At 37.7% G+C, this 21,005-nt stretch overlaps 1 protein-coding gene across 3 annotated transcripts; it reads left to right on the top strand.

The window, feature by feature from the left end:
* The first annotated feature begins 4,926 nt into the window (after positions 1–4,926).
* LOC117332577 (refilin-B-like) lies at positions 4,927–7,230 on the top strand. 3 transcript variants are annotated; one of them, XM_033891549.1, is made up of 2 exons: positions 4,927–6,260; positions 6,497–7,230. In XM_033891549.1, exons 1-2 carry the CDS (start codon positions 5,615–5,617, stop codon positions 6,520–6,522), a joined length of 672 nt encoding a protein of 223 aa, XP_033747440.1. In that variant the 5' UTR covers positions 4,927–5,614; the 3' UTR covers positions 6,523–7,230. The 3 variants fall into 3 exon arrangements, with proteins under 3 accessions (XP_033747440.1, XP_033747439.1, XP_033747438.1); XM_033891548.1 differs by having other exon boundaries at positions 4,928–6,260; positions 6,379–7,230; XM_033891547.1 differs by having other exon boundaries at positions 4,930–6,276; positions 6,395–7,230.
* The last annotated feature ends 13,775 nt before the right edge of the window (positions 7,231–21,005 follow it).

Below are 21,005 nucleotides of genomic sequence, written 5' to 3'. Positions count from 1 at the left end.
CGTTTCCATCAATTTACTTGGCAGTTTTCTACTTCCCCTTTGTCACAACGACTAAAGATCCGGTGTTTGTACTATGAATCATCTCACATCTTATCCTGATGAAATTGCGTTTGACCGAATATTGCATCGCTTCCCTGTCTTAAGTCAAGAACTATCGTATTACAACATATTCCCTTGCTTTGGTTTCAAGTAACAAACTATTACGTGTTGCCCTGTTGCAGAAAATAGAATGTAGAAGTTCAAGACAATAAAAGAAAATGATGAGATATTAAGACGAAGGATTATGTCAGCAAAGTGAACCGAAGGGATGTCAAACCACACACCGAGAGAGGCCAATTATAAGAGTTGATGAGATTGCAGAGCGGACACAACAATTGGATCCAAATTAAATTTCATAAAAAAGGAATGGAACCAACGGAATATATCAAAACACAGCAATTAGCAAAACGGGAAATGAGGTTGATTTTAAAATTAAACAAGAACACGTACTTAAAGAATATGCACAGCATTGCAACGAAAATGTGTTAATTGTATGAATAACAAGTAGAGTGAAGATCTAAACAGGAAGTACAGAGGAAATAAATAAGAATTAAGGTAAGACAAAAATAATATCGGGGAAGGACAAACAAAGGAGAGCCGAAAACTATATTTTTTATTATTTATTTATTATTTTTCATTTATTTATTTCATCTTTATTCATGAACACAACCAATTCTTTAATTATTTTGTACTTGTTATCAGCCGCTAACTAATCAAATTTTCATTGTTTTTGTGTGTTATTCAGATATTAATTCAACTACATGTATTTTAATAGTGAGACTACTCTTTAATTAGTCGTGATCCTGAAAATGTACAGATTACTAGAAATCGATAAAGAATTTACTGACAAGCCGGATAGAGTTATATCCCTTTCAACCCTATCGTTTGCCTACCTAAAAGTATTGCTCAAATCAAAATATCAGTTTCTCTGGAAGATTTTTATCATGATGGAGAACAACCTTTTCTCGTATAAATCAATATTTTGACGGTAATTGCATCAGCAAAGATAATTAAAGAAATGCATTAGTAAAATTGTCATTTCCTTGACCATTCTTCATTTCGTGATAACAGACTTTTAAAAACTTTAACAGATAATGTAAATATATTTCTGATCTTGAACAAATTGTGTTAGGCCCATATCATGAAAATCTTCTCTTTTTTTTGGGGGGGGGGGGGGGGGGGGGGGAGACTTCCGTAACAGATTGGATGCCGCTATAACAAAAAGAGGTGATTGAAGATAAGAATAAAACTTGATAAAATCAATATCTTGTTTCTATTCCTACTTCTTGGCTACTCAAAACATATATTACGTTCTATCAAAATCTCCATACGACTTGATATGCAGTTATTCAATATATATATATAAGAATACCGACATAATGATACAGTCATTCTAGCTCAAAATCGATAAATCGGGGACACATACGTAATGTAAATAACGACTTACATGGAGATTAATGAACAATGCTATGAGATTAGGACTAGGTGTTCCGAGAGTGAAAGCGTCTTGTGCTTCTATGTCAAATCCAGGATAAGTCATATTGTCAAAATGAAAATACAAGTATAAATGGGTTTTTTTCAAAATGAGGTCATTATGCCGGTAGTAAATATTTTCTCTGTGTTCTTCATCAGCATGCATTCCTCGCATCTGTGTTGATAACATAGGAAGAATTCCTTGATTACCGAATCAACTGGGAATGTCGACTAAATTGAGTCATGTTAAGACTGGCTCGCCGGAAAGAAGGGATGTAGCCATCTAGGGAAAGAAAATGGAAAATTATTAATAGGGAAATGAAGATCATAAGGATAATTAGCTGAAATTCGCTGTTGGTTATGTTGAAAGATCGGGGTAAGAAGCTGATGTTAAAATGTCTGTTCGAGAGGGAATATCCGATTGACTTGTCAACAACAAAATTATTGTTATTTACAATTGCGCATCGGCAATATACCTTTATGTGAAATTGAAAGACTTTGCAGGTCTCTATAACCTTTTCTGGAAAGATCTTTAATATAATCAGCCTCGAACAAGAAAATCCAAGTAGTATTATGTCAGATATATATAGTTTAAGGTATACCTTTCAAGATTGTCCGTTCCTTTTTAGATTATCTTTTACTGCTACGCAATGTTCATATCAGTGCAAGCTCTAGAGGACGTTAACCAATTGTGGCTTATCTATTAATAAAGTGCTAGGAAATCAGAGAAAGCAGTTGGAAAAAAATACACACCACTGTAGAGTACAAGATTCTTTAGATATGAGGCTGCAGTAGCATCGAATTCTCTCTCAAATGAGACCAGAAGTAGAACTTGTTATCAATTTACAAATAACATTGTACATCAATATATTGTTCAGTGCGTAAATACAGACGTGGAGTAATCCACATTCATTTATTCGTCAGCATTGTTAGGAAGGTCCTGTCTCCGATATCATATATCATTAGTGCTCTGATTTGTTTTTCTTACTTCTGTACCTTAGCACTTTTAGAATAATTGTTTATTCTAACACTGTGGCTTAGCGTTCCTTCCAACAACCAAATGAAGACAGATGACACGGGAAGATTTAACAGAGAGGAAAATACAAGCAGACAGGAAGGAAGGGGAGGGGGGGGGGGGGGGGTCCAACGTGTTATAATGAGAGAAGAAAAAAACAAAAAATCTGGACTCTTCAGTGTCTTCAGGTAGGCGACACAGAAAAAATAACCTTCTGTTGTGGAAAGGGGTCTTTCTCCAGTCGCCTGTTGCGATTAATGAAACGATCCCTATTCCTGAAACGGGGGTACGATTGGCCCCTTCTTACATTTGTTATTGTACTTCATACAGTAAAACACATCAGGTATAATCGTTTCCCGGATTTGACATTGATTTTTTATGGCAAGTGTAGTAGGTGAGGCAGAAGACGGTTTCTCTTTCAAAACACATGGTCTTATTATTTTTGTGCTTATTCAATGGTCTCCATACAAATGTTGATTTTTGTTTATGTTGATTGTGATATAATGACTAGTTTCTGTTGCTTTCCCAAGTTATGCAAGCGGGTTCCTTTTTAACCAAACCTCGTGTGGCTGTAGCCTAACGTTGTTCCTGATTTGAGCTCTTTTTACGGTCATATATTTAATTGTCCTTTTTAAAAATGATCAGTGTAATGCTGATTGTGTTCTTTCGATCTTAGAGAAAATCCAGTAATTATGCCTAATTAATATTATGGTTTTATTCTTAAACTATTTATTTATTGTTGATATCTTCCTTGGCTTTAGAGATAGATTTAGAGTTTCGTTACTATGTCGGTAGTATCTATTGTTTATGCAAAAAGTGTTTTGATATAATATGATACTTTTAGTAAAATATTATAAATGTATGGCATGAACCATCAACTTAATTTATCAATCCAATCCTATTTAACACACTAGCCTGTTTTATTGTCATATGTGTCTCCTAATACATATAATACCGAGTCGTCAATGTCACATTTCACTAGATACAGAACGTGTGGATGTCAATGCATTAGTGTGCCAGATCTGGTATCATTCACGCCCATACAATTGTTATCATGTGTAAACGATTTATTTTTGTATTGTTTACTTAGTTATTTATGATGCAACTATGTAGTGTTATGTATATCAATGAAATAAACTATTATGTTAATGTTTTGGCTTTATTATACATTAGATTGATGCATATGTATCAACAATATACAAATAATGATATAATAATATGTTTCGTCATCTAACGTTTGTACTTGATGAATTCTTATACAACTCTTATTTAGCTGAACTTTGTGTCTATGAATAGAAATAATTATGACAATTACTACTACATGCCAAACGTATACTGCCAATGACTAGTCTGTTCAATTACAGACAGACAGACAGACAGACAGACAGACAGACAGACAGACACACAGACAGACACACAGACACACAGACAGACAGAGACACACAGAGACACGCGAAGACACACGAAGACACACGGAGACATACGAAGACACACGGAGACACACGGATACACACAGAGACACACGATGACACACGATGACGCAGAGACACGATGACACGCGAAGACACACAGGGACACACGGAGACACACAGAGACTCACGGAGACATACGGAGACACATTGAGACACGCGGAGACACACGGAGACACACGGAGACACGCGGAGACACACGGAGACACACAGAGACAGGGGAGCTCATATATCGACATACGGAGGTGTGCGTGTTACTAGTATATACGATAACTTAAAATGGCATGTACGTGCCGTACGTAACGACAATATACAGACGGCTGGGGACCATTGAGGGGAGATGTTGGGACATAAGTAGAACCATTAACGGTGTATGGTACACTCGACGTTATCGTCTGTTTATTCTAGACAAACATTTGTTTCTTGATCTTAGTGTAAATAGTTCCTCCTTGTCACGCAATAACGATATATAGACGGACTGTGCTAAACCTCTCCACGTTCGGAGTGAACACAGCCAATACCGCGCTATACACAAAGGTACAGGCGAACTGTGCTAAACCTCTCCACGTTCAGAATATGAATCAATATAAAATTTAAAGTGGGCAGTGTATCATTACATCCTTTTTGTTATACGAATAGTTTCCTAGCTGTTTGATTAGATAAGTTTGACATAATGCAATTTCAGTGTGTAGATACACTTTAAAGCTGTGTAGTACATCAACACGCTACGTCACAGCTGTGTTTATAGATGTGATTACCTGTGGAAATGAACAGGTAAGTGAGCCTGTAAAAGGCCTTGAAGTCAGCCCTGTAATATACACGTTACCTGTGAATAGTTAAACTAGAGACGCATACACATTTAAACACCGCAGACTCATTGTACGTTAACAATACATAGCCAATCATCAGATTAAGGTAAGACCTGGCTATAAATAAAGGCAGGGATGTCGCTCAATGAAATATTAATTCCATCCGAGTTGTAAGGTGGTACAGCTGTGGGGTAGAAGATACACTGTAAACTAGTGTTCCGCGGGCGATCGGGCAGTAAGGATCGATACGACTTCCTCCGCGATCTGAATACCTGCTTTGTGTTCGCTTTAACTGTCAAGTGATTTGCACATTCCGGACATAAAGGTTGTGGTTCGGTCCTGTCCGAGCTAGGTCGTGTCAATGAAAGCGTTTTGTCTGAGGTTGAGAAATAGCTCTTCCTTACTGCAGACATTCATTATTGCTTTCACGTTGTAGCACATGTTCCGTTGAATAACTCGCCGTCGGTATTAGTGGAAGCTATATATGGAGCCTGTCCAGCACCGCTGATTGAAATACGGGAACTTGTTGAGAGAGAAACAGACGGCCGTTGACAGAAAAGCAGGCTATCGTTGTACAAGTGAAGGTTGATAGTGGTTTCTCCTGGTATGTCAGTGTGGGACTGTGATACACACCTGAGAGCGCGGGGAACTAGATAAAGGACCTGCTTGGCCTACTGTCAGTGTATTGTCGTTCTCATGCCCGAGGGGGGCGAGCGTGCCACATACTACACCGCCGTACATGAAATACAACTGCAACAAGATCAAACAAGGGCAGTCACTATTCATTTATTTTCATATCCCTGAACATCATGAAGTTGACGCCTGACCACGTGGAAGAGACATTAGCTGTAGTGAAACTGCCCAACTTTGAGGATAAGTACGACGTTAGTACAGTAACGTACGACAACATGAAACGTTTCCACGGTGAAGTGCATATGGAACCCACGCTCACACCTGTACACCACAAAGATACTATCATACTGTTTAGTAACTGCACAAAGAAACGATTTGTGAGCCACACGTATTATGAACCTAAAGTGAAACCAAGACACTTCTCCGAGACATTGGTGATATATCCCAAACGTCCGTGTAAGGTGTTCGCCTCTTGTATGGACTACCATATAGATGAGTGTCGGAAATGGTACCGTACGAGCATGGAGTTCACTGCACGGACATTCACAACTAAAAGAATTCAGAAACGTAAAATGGACAAGCAAACATCATCAAAGACTGACAGCAAATGTTTCAGTGATCCCGATGGACCAGGAGCTTCCACGATACTCTTGCCGAGATACAACAGAGATAAGACGGCGGAGAAAGAAGATGTTACAATCCAAAACATTAATCTCATGAACGCAGGATTAGTGAACGGTTATAACGGACTCAGTAATGGCCATATTGTGAACGAGGACATGTTGAACGGGGAGCTAATGAACGGGGATATTCTAATACCAGGTATAGAGAGTCATAGGTGGGTATAAGGTGTGGAAATAATGGGAATATTCTAATACCAGGTATAGAGAGTCACAGATGGGTATAAGGTGTGATAACAATGGGGATATTCTAATACCAGGTATAGAGAGCCATAGATGGGTATAAGGTGTGATGATAATGGGGATATTCTAATATCAGGTATAGCGAGTCATAGATGGGTATAAGGTGTGATAACAATGGGGATATTCTAATACCAGGTATAGAGAGTCATAGATGGGTATAAGGTGTGATAACAATGGGGATATTCTAATACCAGGTATAGAGAGCCATAGATGGGTATAAGGCGTGATGATAATGGGGGTATGCTTATACCAGGTATAGCGAGTCACAGATGGGTATAAGGTGTGGAAATAATAGGGATATTCTAATACCAGGTATAGAGAGTCATAGATGGGTATAAGGTGTGATAACAATGGGAATATTCTAATATCAGGTATAGCGAGTCATAGATGGGTATAAGGTGTGGAAATAATGGGGATATTCTAATACCAGGTATAGAGAGTCATAGGTGGGTATAAGGTGTGAAAACAATGGGGATATTCTAATACCAGGTATAGCGAGTCATAGATGGGTATAAGGTGTGATAACAATGGGAATATTCTAATACCAGGTATAGCGAGTCATAGATGGGTATAAGGTGTGATGATAATGGGGATATGCTTATACCAGGTATATAAAGTCACATATACTGAGAAACGCTTAGTGCTACGGTCTAAAAAGTGATACCTCTCAGGAACTTAAACCAAGACATAACATTGGGGAACAAGGATTATTCTTGTAACTTGTACAGAGAGCCAAAATAAGGATATGGTGGAACTGTCTTTTCCATTGTCAATGTACTAAGACATTGGTTTAGAGAACTGAGCTACAGTTCCCTTTCCATGTATATTACTAATTTCCTCAAATTCTGATAAAAATACAATGAATTCACTTTGAATGCGTTGGCCATATCCATTAGTTCTGAGATTAAACATGTGTGTGTTGACTGTATCACTACACACAGGATTGGTCCAACGCGGGTAAACAGTTTCAAGTAGTACCATTAACAACAGATGTGATAGATTGGGACACTTCGCTACTGTCCTTAGTTATGTTTTAATTGATGGCTCCTTAGGACACACAACATATTTTTGTTAACGAACAGTGCAAATCGTGATGACAGTTTGTTTGTACTCGATCGTTTTCTACTGGGCCAACCGACGATGTTGACCTCGGTGACCTTTCGTCGTAAAGAATCCGTGGTGACATGAACAAATGTGGTGAAAGCAGACATTTCTAATATGTTTACAATCAAGATTCTTTGTTTGTGGTAAGAATGCCCCAAATAACTGAGGAAATTGACAGGAAAATCCCCAAGTGGGCAACGCTTTCCATTTCGACGTGTATGAATCGAGTTATAATGACATGGAGTGAAAATTGACTCTGTGATCGAGAGAAAATTGACTCTGTGATCGAGAGAAAATTGACTCTGTGATCGAGAGAAAATTGACTCTGTGATAGCAAGCCAGTGTAGAAAACATATGGAACGGATCTAAGCAATTTTACCTATTCGTCATTCTTAAGATGAGATGCTATTATAGATAAACAATTTAAAACTCCAATCTTTGAAGCGTTAAGTGACGCATGCAATACCATCAAAGATATCTGTATGACTGTATGTTTAATGAAGATATTTGATGAGTGTGTTATGAACTATATATATATATATATATATATATATAATGTATATGTAAGTCTGTATTAAACAGTCTCACATCCACCTGTGTCAGATTGTTTGGTATGTGTCACGAATGGGAGGGCGTTTATGTTTATATCTAATGAAAGGGACCTATCGTCTATAAACCAACACGTTTTTTAAAGTATAGGCAGCTTCGTGGCTTTTAGTTTTGTTTCGTTTTTTTGTTTTTGTTTTTTTGTCCTTTTGTAATGTTCTCACTAAAGAAATGTGATATTGATCTTAAGGTTGAACCATATAATATATTCTACTCGATAAAAGATTTGGAATATTTGAATAGCATGAATAAGTTCAAGCATTGTATATTATAATTATATTGCCAAGCCGAACAAACTTGCTGGATATGCGTTAACGATTAGGTCTGCGTTAACGATTAGGTCTGCATCTTGGTTAACTTTCACTGTGTACGTGTGCAAAGATGGCCGACATGGGTACGCCTAGGTATCGTTACCGCCGTCCAATAATGTTCGAAGGGGACAATTACCCTGTACAATGGACGTCCTGTCAGCCTGCGTGTTATTGGATTAACGTTACATTCCCACGTTATTGTTATTGGATCTAGGGTCAAGGTCATCATCATCATCGATCATGATGAGTCTGACCTTTAGAATATGAATATAATTTGCATTGATAGGCTAATAATGTATACACACAAGTCAAACGGAAACAAATCTGAAAACGTGTTATGTCAAATGCTAAGTTAATAGGTATAATAACTTCGATTGAATATCAGTCTATGTATAGGTATTTGTGACGTAAGACATGATTATGTTCACAGGTCTATGACGACGTGTTGTAAGAAAATATATAGATCAATGACTATATACCATGATCTTACAATAAGTGTTAATCTATATTCAAAAACAGAAGCATATAGCCAAACGACTTAGGAACTGTACGAATGAGAATTATGCATTTAAACTACTGATTATGCAAGTTTGTCGGACAGACGTGACGTCAGACCTTTCCCAGACGTGTTAACAGTCACACACACATAACAAGCTTAGCCAGCAGTTTGTTTTTTGCGGATTAATTTGTATTAGTATTGACATTCCAACATGCGATCATCTTATATGGATATATTATGTAATATAAATCATACTTTATACTACAAGATCAAAATGGTATGACTTTACTCATGCGACATTTAAAGTTTATTACACGTACAAAGGTAACCAGCCCGCCTGGAATATCACCACATATTTTAAAATGTGTAAACTACATATCCGGGTTTATTCGAACTGAATATCAATGAGAGAGAAAATACTTTTTATTTTTCTAAGTTACAGCCCAAGTGTTGGTAACTCGGCAGCTCGATACAAACACAGGTAAACACAGGTATTGCTACGCACCTGTAGATTGTAGTAAAAATTCATATCGACAGTTATATATCAGGTTATTGAGACCACCTCTGCAAAAGAATGTTGTAAATGTCTAAATGATCCATACTGCAATCTGTTGGCTATGATTGATGGTGGATATTATTTGTGGAGATGGATAATTCCAATACACAACATAACAACACAAAGATTTATGTAAAAACACACACCAGACACAGGGGTTCGTTATGTAAAAACACATACCAGACACAGGGGTTGGTTATGTAAAAACACACACCAGATACAGGGGTTGGTAATGTAAAAACACACACCAGACACAGGGGTTGGTAATGTAAAAACACACACCAGACACAGGGGTTCGTTATGTAAAAACACACACCAGACACAGGGGTTGGTTATGTAAAAACACACACAAGACACAGGGGTTGGTTATGTAAAACACACACAAGACACAGGGGTTGGTTATGTAAAACACACACAAGACACAGGGGTTCGTTATGTAAAACACACACCAAACACAGGGGTTGGTTATGTAAAACACACACCAGACACAGGGGTTCGTTATGTAAAAACACACACCAGACACAGGGGTTGGTTATGTAAATATGTAAAATCACACACCAGACACAGGGGTTGGTTATGTAAAAACACACACAAGACACAGGGGTTGGTTATGTAAAATCACACACCAGACACAGGGGTTCGTTATGTAAAAACACACACCAGACACAGAGGTTGGTTATGTAAAAACACACACCAGACACAGGGGCTGGTAATGTAAAACACACACCAGACACAGGGGCTGGTTATGTAAAAACCCACATCAGACACAGGGGTTATTTATGTAAAAACACACACCAGACACAGGGGTTGGTTATGTAAAGCACACACCAGACACAAGGGCTGGTTATGTAAAAACTCACACCAGACACAGGGGTTGGTTATGTAAAAACACACACCAGACACAGGGGTTGGTTATGTAAAGCACACACCAGACACAGGGGCTGGTTATGTAAAAATACACACCAGACACAGGGGTTGGTTATGTAAAAACACACACCAGACACAAGGGTTGGTTATGTAAAACACACACCAGACACGGGCTGGTTATGTAAAAATACACACCAGACACAGGGGTTGGTTATGTAAAAATACACACCAGACACAGGAGTTCGTTATGTAAAAACACACATCAGACACAGGGGTCGGTTATGTAAAAACACACACCAGACACAGGGGTTGGTTATGTAAAAACACACACCAGACACAGGGGTTCGTTATGTAAAAATACACACCAGACACAGGGGTTGGTTATGTAAAAATACACACCAGACACAGGGGTTGGTTATGTAAAAATACACACCAGACACAGGGGCTGGTTATGTAAAAACACACACCAGACACAGGGGTCGGTTATGTAAAAACACACACCAGACACAGGGGTTGGTTATGTAAAAACACACACCAGACACAGGGGTTCGTTATGTAAAAATACACACCAGACACAGGGGTTGGTTATGTAAAAATACACACCAGACACAGGGGTTGGTTATGTAAAAATACACACCAGACACAGGAGTTCGTTATGTAAAAACACACATCAGACACAGGGGTCGGTTATGTAAAAACACACACCAGACACAGGGGTTGGTTATGTAAAAACACACACCAGACACAGGGGTTCGTTATGTAAAAATACACACCAGACACAGGGGTTCGTTATGTAAAAACTCACACCAGACACAGGGGCTGGTTATGTAAAAACACACACCAGACACAGGGGTTCGTTATGTAAAAACACACACCAGACACAGGGGTTGGTTATGTAAAAATACACACCAGACACAGGGGTTCGTTATGTAAAAACACACACCAGACACAGGGGCTGGTTATGTAAAAATACACACAAGACACAGGGGTTGGTTATGTAAAAGCACACACACCAGTCACAGGGGTTGGTTATGTAAAAACGCACACCAGACACAGGGGTTGGTTATGTAAAAATACACACCAGACACAGGGGTTGGTTATGTAAAAACACACACCAGACACAGGGGCTGGTTATGTAAAAATACACACCAGACACAGGGGTTGGTTATGTAAAAACGCACAACAGACACAGGGGCTGGTTATGTAAAAACGCACACCAGACACAGGGGCTGGTTATGTAAAAACGCACACCAGACACAGGGGTATGTGGGGTATTTATACATTATTCCCAGTATATAATTTGTGCGACCAATCTGATATATCATTTGTAACGAACCACTGTGCACCAGATTACCAGGCTTGTTTTTGTGTGTTACTTGTTTGAATTCCCCAACAAGACAAAATTGTCATGGTCCTCTGTACACTTTTAGTAATTCATTATGAATCAATATGACCTACGTATTATATATATATACCAGAGATTCTGATATACAAAACAATTACATGCAACAACAGAGAAATATTCCATCTTTTTTGGAATACAGAGTTTTCTGCTCTTGTGAGCAGGTATTAATGGTTACGTCATTGGTTTTCGTTGAGTTTTCGTAGTTTTCTCGGACCAGCAGGTAGGGCATAAGAATTACACCTGCTACAACAATTGATGATCGGAAGAGGCGACTAAATTTTCGATCTTTTCTCTTAAACTTTTTTTCTTTCTAATGTCTCCCTTGACAATGTCTCATGTTTTACCTTTAATTAAGCGTTCGCCCCTCTGACGAAGGCGTTGGGTTCTGTCCCTAGGCCGAGTCATACCAGCGTCTTTAAAACTAGTAGTTGTTAAACCTACTTAGCGCTCAGCATTTTGGGAGTGGGACGACTGGTTCGCCCGTTGTCGGTTCAATGTGACCGGGTGGGGTGTCCTACTTGGTGTCTTCGTCAATATACTTCAGTGAGGTACTGTAGCACTATAAAGTCAACATCAAACACTAGCAGACCGTAGCCTCCCAAAACACACACACGTACATCTCGCACACCGGAAAGCCAGTCCTTAAATGACCCTAGCTGTTGATGGGACCTTAAACAAAACCAAACAAACCAAACCAAACCAAACCAAACCCCAAACCAAACCAAACGTAGTTTTCTCACACATCTATGACCTCACTATAAACGTATGACGTACCAATGCATACCTGTTCACAGGAGTAGATAACTCTACATCACGAATACCCGGAATATCAACCCTTCAGACAAGTAACTAAATTAATGGTTGGAATAATGTTAGTTTACTAACGCGAAGCCTACAACACGAACATAATGTAGGATTTACCTCCCCTTCCTTCTATCATTTCTATCGGAACCCCTCGCCTCCGTCTGCTAGACTGGATTACCTGCCTTAGTACCATTTCTCTCCGCTAGGCTGCGCTCATGAATACTATTTCGAAGCGAAGCCTAGCAGAGAGTAGAAAAACTACGGCAGGTAATCCAGTCTACTCCGTCTGCGAACGTAAGCTCGGAGGTCAATCGCAACATCTCGGGGAAATTTCCGGCAACACTCGGAAATCTACTCCATTTCCGAGTGTTGCCGGAAATTTCCCCGAGATGTTGCGATTGCTTTGGTCCAAGTCTAGTTTCGGAGAAAATGACGAGGAGTTCCGATTGCTATCATTTCTTAATAAAAACGAATCCTCGATACATTTTAAATTCTCAAGTTGAAATTAACGGATTGATTAAGGCGTCTGTTAAATATTCTGATAATTTGTTTATTGCAGAACCGAGTATCATTGACGAGCCCTGAAGGGTAAATTGGCTGTATACCTAATCAAACAGGCATACATTAATTACTGTTAATCATTAGTTTACTACAATCCTGTTGAAACGCGCTACAAACAATATGACTTTGGTATAACCATTGAGATTACTGGTGGTAAGCTCTGCTGGTTGACTGACACATTTTAACTTTGATATACAAACACAATCGGTGTTCTTTTAAGATTTTCTATTGTCTAAACATCTTGATTGAGTCAGTCACCGACTCATCTTGACCAGTAATAAGATATTGTTCATCAAGATTTTTAAGAAGATTATGTATCCAGTACAAGGGCGTTGTGACTACCCTTATCATGTCGTCCCTGAAGTAAAATATAAGATGAAAAGATAACGTGTATTTGGTTATCAAACAAGGTTATTACTTTGGGCGTGTCACGTTGTTACCATACCTAGACCTACAATTCTCGGGTGTGGTTGTCCATGGCGTTAAAATACAGACTTGTTTAGATTTCATTTAGAATTTTACGCTACTGTACATTTTTATGATGACGGTCCCAGCAAATTTGATATATCATAATAATGAAACCAATTACCATTGGGCGGTTGGGTGACATAGTGGTACACAATTGCCTTTCGCCTAGGTGGCGGCGTTCGATTCCCGAACCTGACATGGAAAGGTATGGGGGATCACCTGCCCGACCACGTGGACTTTCCCCGGGTAGTCCATTTTTCTCATATAGTAAGACCCTTCGCTCATCCGAACCAACATAATTTAAGCGATATCACTTGGTTTGAAACTGTTGTGAAATAATTCAAGTTTACAAATATCATTTCTCCTACTCTCTGATTAAATCTTTCACTTTGTCCGTTAAAATCTGGATAGCGACATTTTTGGATTGATATTAGCTCAACAGACCATTGCTGCTAAGTGACAAAGAGCCACTCGGAACCCATTGGAAACTCGACCAAGACTCGAGGATGATGGAGCAGGTCCCGGACAGACGTAGACCCGTGTGTCGACCTATGATCGATGTATAACTCTATATAAACATGGGCAGGATGGAGAGTCCTCTCTGTACGTCATAGGTACATCTTCCTAATCAATACACATCTTGATGATGGTAGTGATATGTAAGACAGTACAGAAACACAATCAAAGTGTTATACCTGTACTGTCATTAACGGGTTTTAAGTCCACGTTTACGGCAATTCTACACCTTTTACGGCCATTCGCCACCTTTACCGCCTTTCTCTACCTTTTACAGCCTTTATCCACCTTCACGGTCTTTATCCACCTTTAACAGCCTTTCGCCGCCTTTACGGCCTTTATCCACCTTTTACAGCCTGTATCCACCATCACGGCCTTTATCCACCTTCTACAGCCTTTATCCACCTTCACGGCCTTTATCCACCTTTTACAGCCTGTATCCACCTTCACGGCCTTTATCCACCTTTAACAGCCTTTATCCACCGTCACGGCCTGTATCCACCTTCTACAGCCTTTATCCACCTTCACGGCCTTTATCCACCTTTTACAGCCTGTATCCACCTTCACGGCCTTTATCCACCTTCTACAGCCTTTATCCACCTTCACGGCCTTTATCCACCTTTTACAGCCTGTATCCACCTTCACGGCCTTTATCCACCTTTTACAGGCTTTCGCCGCCTTTACGGCCTTTATCCACCTTCATGGCCTTTATCCACCTTTTACAGCCTTTATCCACCTTCACGGCCTTTATCCACCTTCACGGCCTTTATCCACCTTCACGGCCTTTATCCACCTTCACGGCCTTTATCCACCTTCACGGCCTTTATCCACCTTCACGGCCTTTATCCACCTTTTACAGCCTTTATCCACCTTTTACAGCCTTTCGCTGCCTTCACGGCCTTTATCCACCTTCACGGCCTTTTTCTCCTTTACATCCTTTCGTCCTTTTGTCGGATTATTTGGTTGGTTTGGTTTGTTTTTGTTTAACGTCATATTAGCAGCCAGTGTCATTTAAGGACGTGCCAGGTTTGGAGGTTGAGGAAAGCCGGAGTACCCGGAGAAAACCAGCGGCCAACGGTCAGTACCTGGCAACTGCCCCACGTAGGTTTCGAACTCGCAACCCAGAGGTGGAGGGCTAGTGATAAAGTGTCGGGACACCTTAACCACTCGGCCACCGGTACTGCGGCCTCATTTTTGTCGTGAACATATAAATGTAGGCCGATACACGTATAGATATCTGGAAATTAAAGAAAATGTTAGCTAGGAGACAACGCCGAGAAAAAGGTCTCCAGAGTTTTCTGTGTCCTTCCTTACACTTTAGATGATATTAAACCCGCAGGCATTGGATTAAGCTTGGACTTGGCACAAATTTCAAACCTTCGGCCCATGTACGTTTATATTTATTGTCTTTATCATGTAAACACGCAATACATATATATATACATATATATATTATATATTAATGACCATGGGTTGGGGATTTGTGCCAAGTCCCCGTGGCTAAATTTAGCCAAATCTCGCGAGAAAAACTACTGAATTGTAAACAAAAATGGAGTCGGCTAAAATACCGGAGGGAATTACAAAATACGGGAATTTGGGCTCTCCTCCCGGGAGGAAATAAATGACTTGAAAATAAGGGAGATTTTGTCTCACGCCGGGAGGTATGGCATGTATGTCAGTAGGAGAATACATTTATTTTCGGTTGTTTAATAAAACATTCACTTATCACACGTCTGGGTGGCATCGGTTAACATTACCATATACTTTAAAATGGTACAAACAGTCTTTATAAGTTAATTGGTATCTCATACCTGTAATTACAGGTAAAATATATTACACGCAACATTTATTATGTGTTGGTCGGGCTAATTATACAATCCTATTACTATTCCTTCCACGGCACATCAAAAGGTACAGCATTGTTACGAGTTGTATGTAGTCTATGTTACCTTGTTTTTTATCAAAAGCCACACTTGTGTGTAAACAACTTAATACATTATAAAATTATACAATATGTAGTTTCCTCATGAAATATCAATAAACGTTTGAGTTTGTTCCTGTTTTAAGAGTACTGATAATATCCAGCTCACACACATCAAACCACTTAGACTGTGTTCATTCTCCCTAACTTATAGTTTCCACGAAGGTAATCTTCAAATTTAATTTCCTGTTTTACATTATGTAGATAGGGGTCGTTCGGTATGTTTTTGTACGCGATCCCGTGGGAACATGATTTATGTAGAACTGCTTTAACGACACAATATTCTCAACATGGTGGTGTTTAGAATTTGTAAATCTAAACAAACCACATTTAGATTTTTTTTTGTGCAATTCGTATCCATGTATGTAAAATACATTGCGATCCAGGTATTCATATCATCTTATAGACGACTTCCACAATGATCATGTCAGGATATCGGGCCGACTATTACTGCGTCATGGAAACGTAGATAAACTGAAACTGAAACGTAAACGTAGAAAACATAGATAAATCAAATGAATATCATTTTATTTATGTATTTTTTACAATTGAGCTGGATTAATAAAAGTGTATGACGGATCCCTGTATGCCATGTCTGTATGCCAATACCGTCATCATTAATAGCGTGGTTAGGAGGCCAAATATTGGCTCGAGTGACCATAAGGCTTACAGTATATAAAAAGGTTTCACATTTAAATGTTTACGATAGTGTGTATATATAGATGTTGGTATTACTCATCAACTAAAGCAAAAAAAAACAGAATATTTGTTATTCACAGCCTGTTAATTTTAATGACAAATTAATTCAAACAATTGAATCTAGTATGTAAATAAAATGTCAACTAAGATAAGAATAGAATTTTTTTTTTTTTTGTATTGGAAATGTTTTCTCCTGTGTAAATGTAATTCATTAATTACGTAATACAATATTGATTTCCATTGATTCTGTGGAATTTGATTGTAAAATAAACCTGGACTTAAAGTTATATTAATGCTAAGGTTTACACGGGTTGTCATTTCTATTGTACAATATAGGTCAATTTAATTCAGCTAAACTGGTCACTCTTAATGTCCCATTAAGAAACCTCTTGGGCCAGAAAATTAATTCAATGTTTACTCGATAAATGTCGTCAGTATGATAATGTGTACGTGGTTACTCTAAGTCATGACAATAAATACACAATTTTAAATAATGTAAATACATGTACATTGTATACGTATGTGTGAGGGAAAATACACATTTTAATTGACTTAAGAATACGCCAGGTAATGAATTATCGGTCTGTGTCCACAAACATACCACGTATCCAATCCTTTATTCAAAACAGGATTTTTAATATTCGTAAAAAATATAGCCTCACAGCAGCGTAGCATGTAATTAAATCTTATTTTTTGAGATATGGTCCAGGTAAAATATAGATAATGGATAACTTATTTACTTTTAATGTAGGTATTCTGGGTTGTTTTTTATTACATCAAGCGTTTAAATGGTCATGCTCCGCTGACTTCTTTTCATATTGATTAATAGCCACTTATTTCCTTAATGATTAAAATGTATAAGCACGTGCAGAGTTTATTAACGTGTTGTTTATGATCAAACAGTTACAGAGTTAGATCAGCTTGAAGTAGACTTCGTGGCGGTTTACTGCGAGTTCGCTCCCTTCTCATGCAACAATACACCTGTAACTTGCAAGACTATTGTAAGATAGTTTACAAAAAAGAAATGTAAATTTATAGATATCCCACACCAACAATAGGTGTTTTTCGGCTTTCTTTTTGCCCCGGATATGACACGACAGGTGGCGTTACTGGCCAAGATGAAGTATGTTATTGGTCAATGTAGCTGTAAATGCAAAATGCAGATATGCAGTTAAAAACGAAACAAGTTAAGATTGAATGCAGAATGAATCTTTTCAAATGACACATTAATAAAATGTTATTCCCGATTCAAATGCAGTCTTATTATCACCAAAAATGATTTAAACTTATATAATTTTGTTACCCATGCTGAAACGCATTAGATCGTTAATTAATTCAGAGACTTATATACTAGAGTACATTGTATATAGATCTCTGATTTATTTCACCAGCAGTTTTACATTATAACCACCAGCATTAAAACTATGCCGTTTATCTTTTAAAGATATTTCTTGCTTTTCTGCTGAAATTTATTTGGATAAGATGCAGGCGATGTTTGTCTGAGATATATATTGTCATACTCCTTAGAATAGAAACCTTACAACATACAGTTGTTATACCCATTAGGACGGAACGAGCTTTACATAACATTGTTAACTGGGGCAGAAAAACTATCGTTACAGAACAGATCCGCACGCTAAATCAACAATATTGTCGGCTTTGTTTATTTTTTGTTTAGTTTTTTTAAAAAAATTTCAGATTCCCTGATCTGTACACATCCATATTATTTTGTCCGAACATGTCGAATGTAGAAGACTCTCTTCTTGAAGTAAACAACCGGAAACAGGAATTGGATCTTGTCTGTTCGGACATTAATCATACCCTTTACAGTTCCAAAGCAGACATTTTTATCGGAAATCATTTCGATAGAATCACCAAACAAGATGGAAATCCACGGCGAAAAATAATGTCACATCTGACATATACTAAGTAGATATAACAGATGATATATACATCGTACATTAAGACAATCTTGAATAATATTGATTACGAAAGATGAAATTCTAAAAAAAACTTATTATTGTTATCAATTAAGTCAGAATGAACTAAGTAATATAATGGTGATTTTTTTCACACTGCATCTAACGTTTTTATTTGATTGTAACGCCACCAAATTCTATGGTCAGTCCTTCCTCTATAAAGTTGTATACACAAGTACAAACGTATCAATTAAATACTATAGCACCAGCTAGATGGTATATAGTGATACACTAGACTGGGCTTACTTTTCCATGTGATATAGGCTTGAATGCGGCCTTTTCTTGCTGAATTTGTTATAAAACATTGTCGCTTAAGTGATCATGTATATTGTGTATTTGTTATTACTCAGGATAAAACTGAAAAGAAAATACGTGTAGTGGGATTTTTTTTCGATCTGTCATCATAATGTACTAGATTATGTGTAGCTTGTCAGTTTACTACCTTATGAGTTACAGAATATATTATAAGATATAAAAACATCTACGGTAAATTTTCTCTAGTATAACGACAGCAACTTTTGTATCACTTTACTTCACTCCGTCCACCTAACGGTAATACAAGTGTTCACATGAATACACGTGTGCGTCAACCCTGAGTCAGGTTGTACATCGCCTCTATTGTAAATAAAAACCTAGATCACATCGAGCGAATTCATGTATACTATATATTGTGTATACACATAACCGTGCATGACATCAGCATATCATTACATAATTGATTTAAACTTTCGGGTTTATTGAAAAAAAAATATGAAAAATATTGTTTAGTTCGACAAGAATGTGCAAAACAGATTTTAGGCGATTGATATAACAGATGCTAAATAAGCATTTGAACATTGTTTACAAGTATTCTCTATATAATATCGTATGTACTTCTACAAATCTCCACATCTTTGTAAAGGAGGATGTAATGGTGGCCATCTCCTATTCGTGTGACGTAAATGGATCATAGTCTACTCCCCTTTCATACTCAATCACTAAACTTCCTCAAGGCGTGGTGTATTTGAGTTGTGTTTTTATTATTTATGCCGATCTTGATTAAACAGTCTTTAAAGATACAGTATTCGCCACCTCCTGAAGAATGTTCATCTTAGCTAAACCACTTATAGTTAAACTGGTTTTTATAAGTTCTGTGTTAAGACTGCTTTCAATAGGATATGCTATGAATGTGATAATTCTGATTTTACCCTACATTAATTAGACTATCTAATTATCTGATTTAAAAAAAAATGTTCCATTGAATCAGTTATTCCATTTTAAAGTAAAACTTAACAACATTTTATATCAAATACTAGAAAATGTATCGAAGCATGTAATATCAAAATCAATTACCCTGACTTTGTATTGCTAGTGCGAAATAAAAACACGTGTATCAAATTATAACAGTTGTCAAGAAGCAAGCATGCTATAAAAAAAAAGCAAATACAGCTATGGGCTATGGGATCAAAAGAAAACGGCCGAGTTCGCTAACACCCTGTATAGTTTAGAAATTTTCGTCCCAAAACACTCTCTATTTGAGCAGTATTTCCAATCCCCGTACTTCTAAAGAATAAAACAAAATTGGTTTAAAAACAATCTGTAAATCTTCTGGAAATGTTAAATCTCCCCTTTACGATGAGCTTGGTGAAGTGCTCTGTTTGTGTTTACAAGCTTTCCATCACAAATAAACAGCAAGCTAAGTAATGAAAATGTAGCCTAAACTTCTGTCGCCATAGAAATTAAACTCCGAGATTAGGATACCTTTTCCGTTTTTCAAACTACAATATTGGTATTATTTGTATACAATTTGAGGTTCCAATATTACCATACCCTTCAATACATCCTGTGCGTTTCAATGTCATTCTGTGGTCTCTGATAAGGTAACGGTGTCCTCTGCATATATTTTCCATAAACACTTAAATGGTCTTTGCTTTAAATACCAATACGTTCTAAGCTATGCACATCATAAAAATAGGAGGAAAATATCAAGGTTACACAGATACACAGGAAATGGGTACATTTTCAGCTTGTTTAAAATCATTTCTTTTAAATGACTTAAGGTTTTAACACAATTCTGGTATAACCGTTGATAGTTTACAAGACTTATTATTATTAAATACTTTATCCATAACCCAGTTCTCGTCGCCGAGAGGACAGTCATAACTGACAATAGATATAGACACAGTTAATAAATGAGGACAGATTGTCTGCTGTAGATTAAACCTTCCTGAACCAAGCTCTGACTTTTGTAAAAAAAAAATATTTCATCAGGAAGTTTATTTAGTGTGTTGTTAAAAATAGAAATGAAA

This window comes from Pecten maximus, chromosome 8, assembly GCF_902652985.1.
Source record: "Pecten maximus chromosome 8, xPecMax1.1, whole genome shotgun sequence".
NCBI classification, from domain to species: domain Eukaryota; kingdom Metazoa; phylum Mollusca; class Bivalvia; order Pectinida; family Pectinidae; genus Pecten; species Pecten maximus.
The sequence above is the reverse complement of the archived record's forward strand: the minus strand, read 5'-3'. Positions and strand labels throughout refer to the sequence as shown.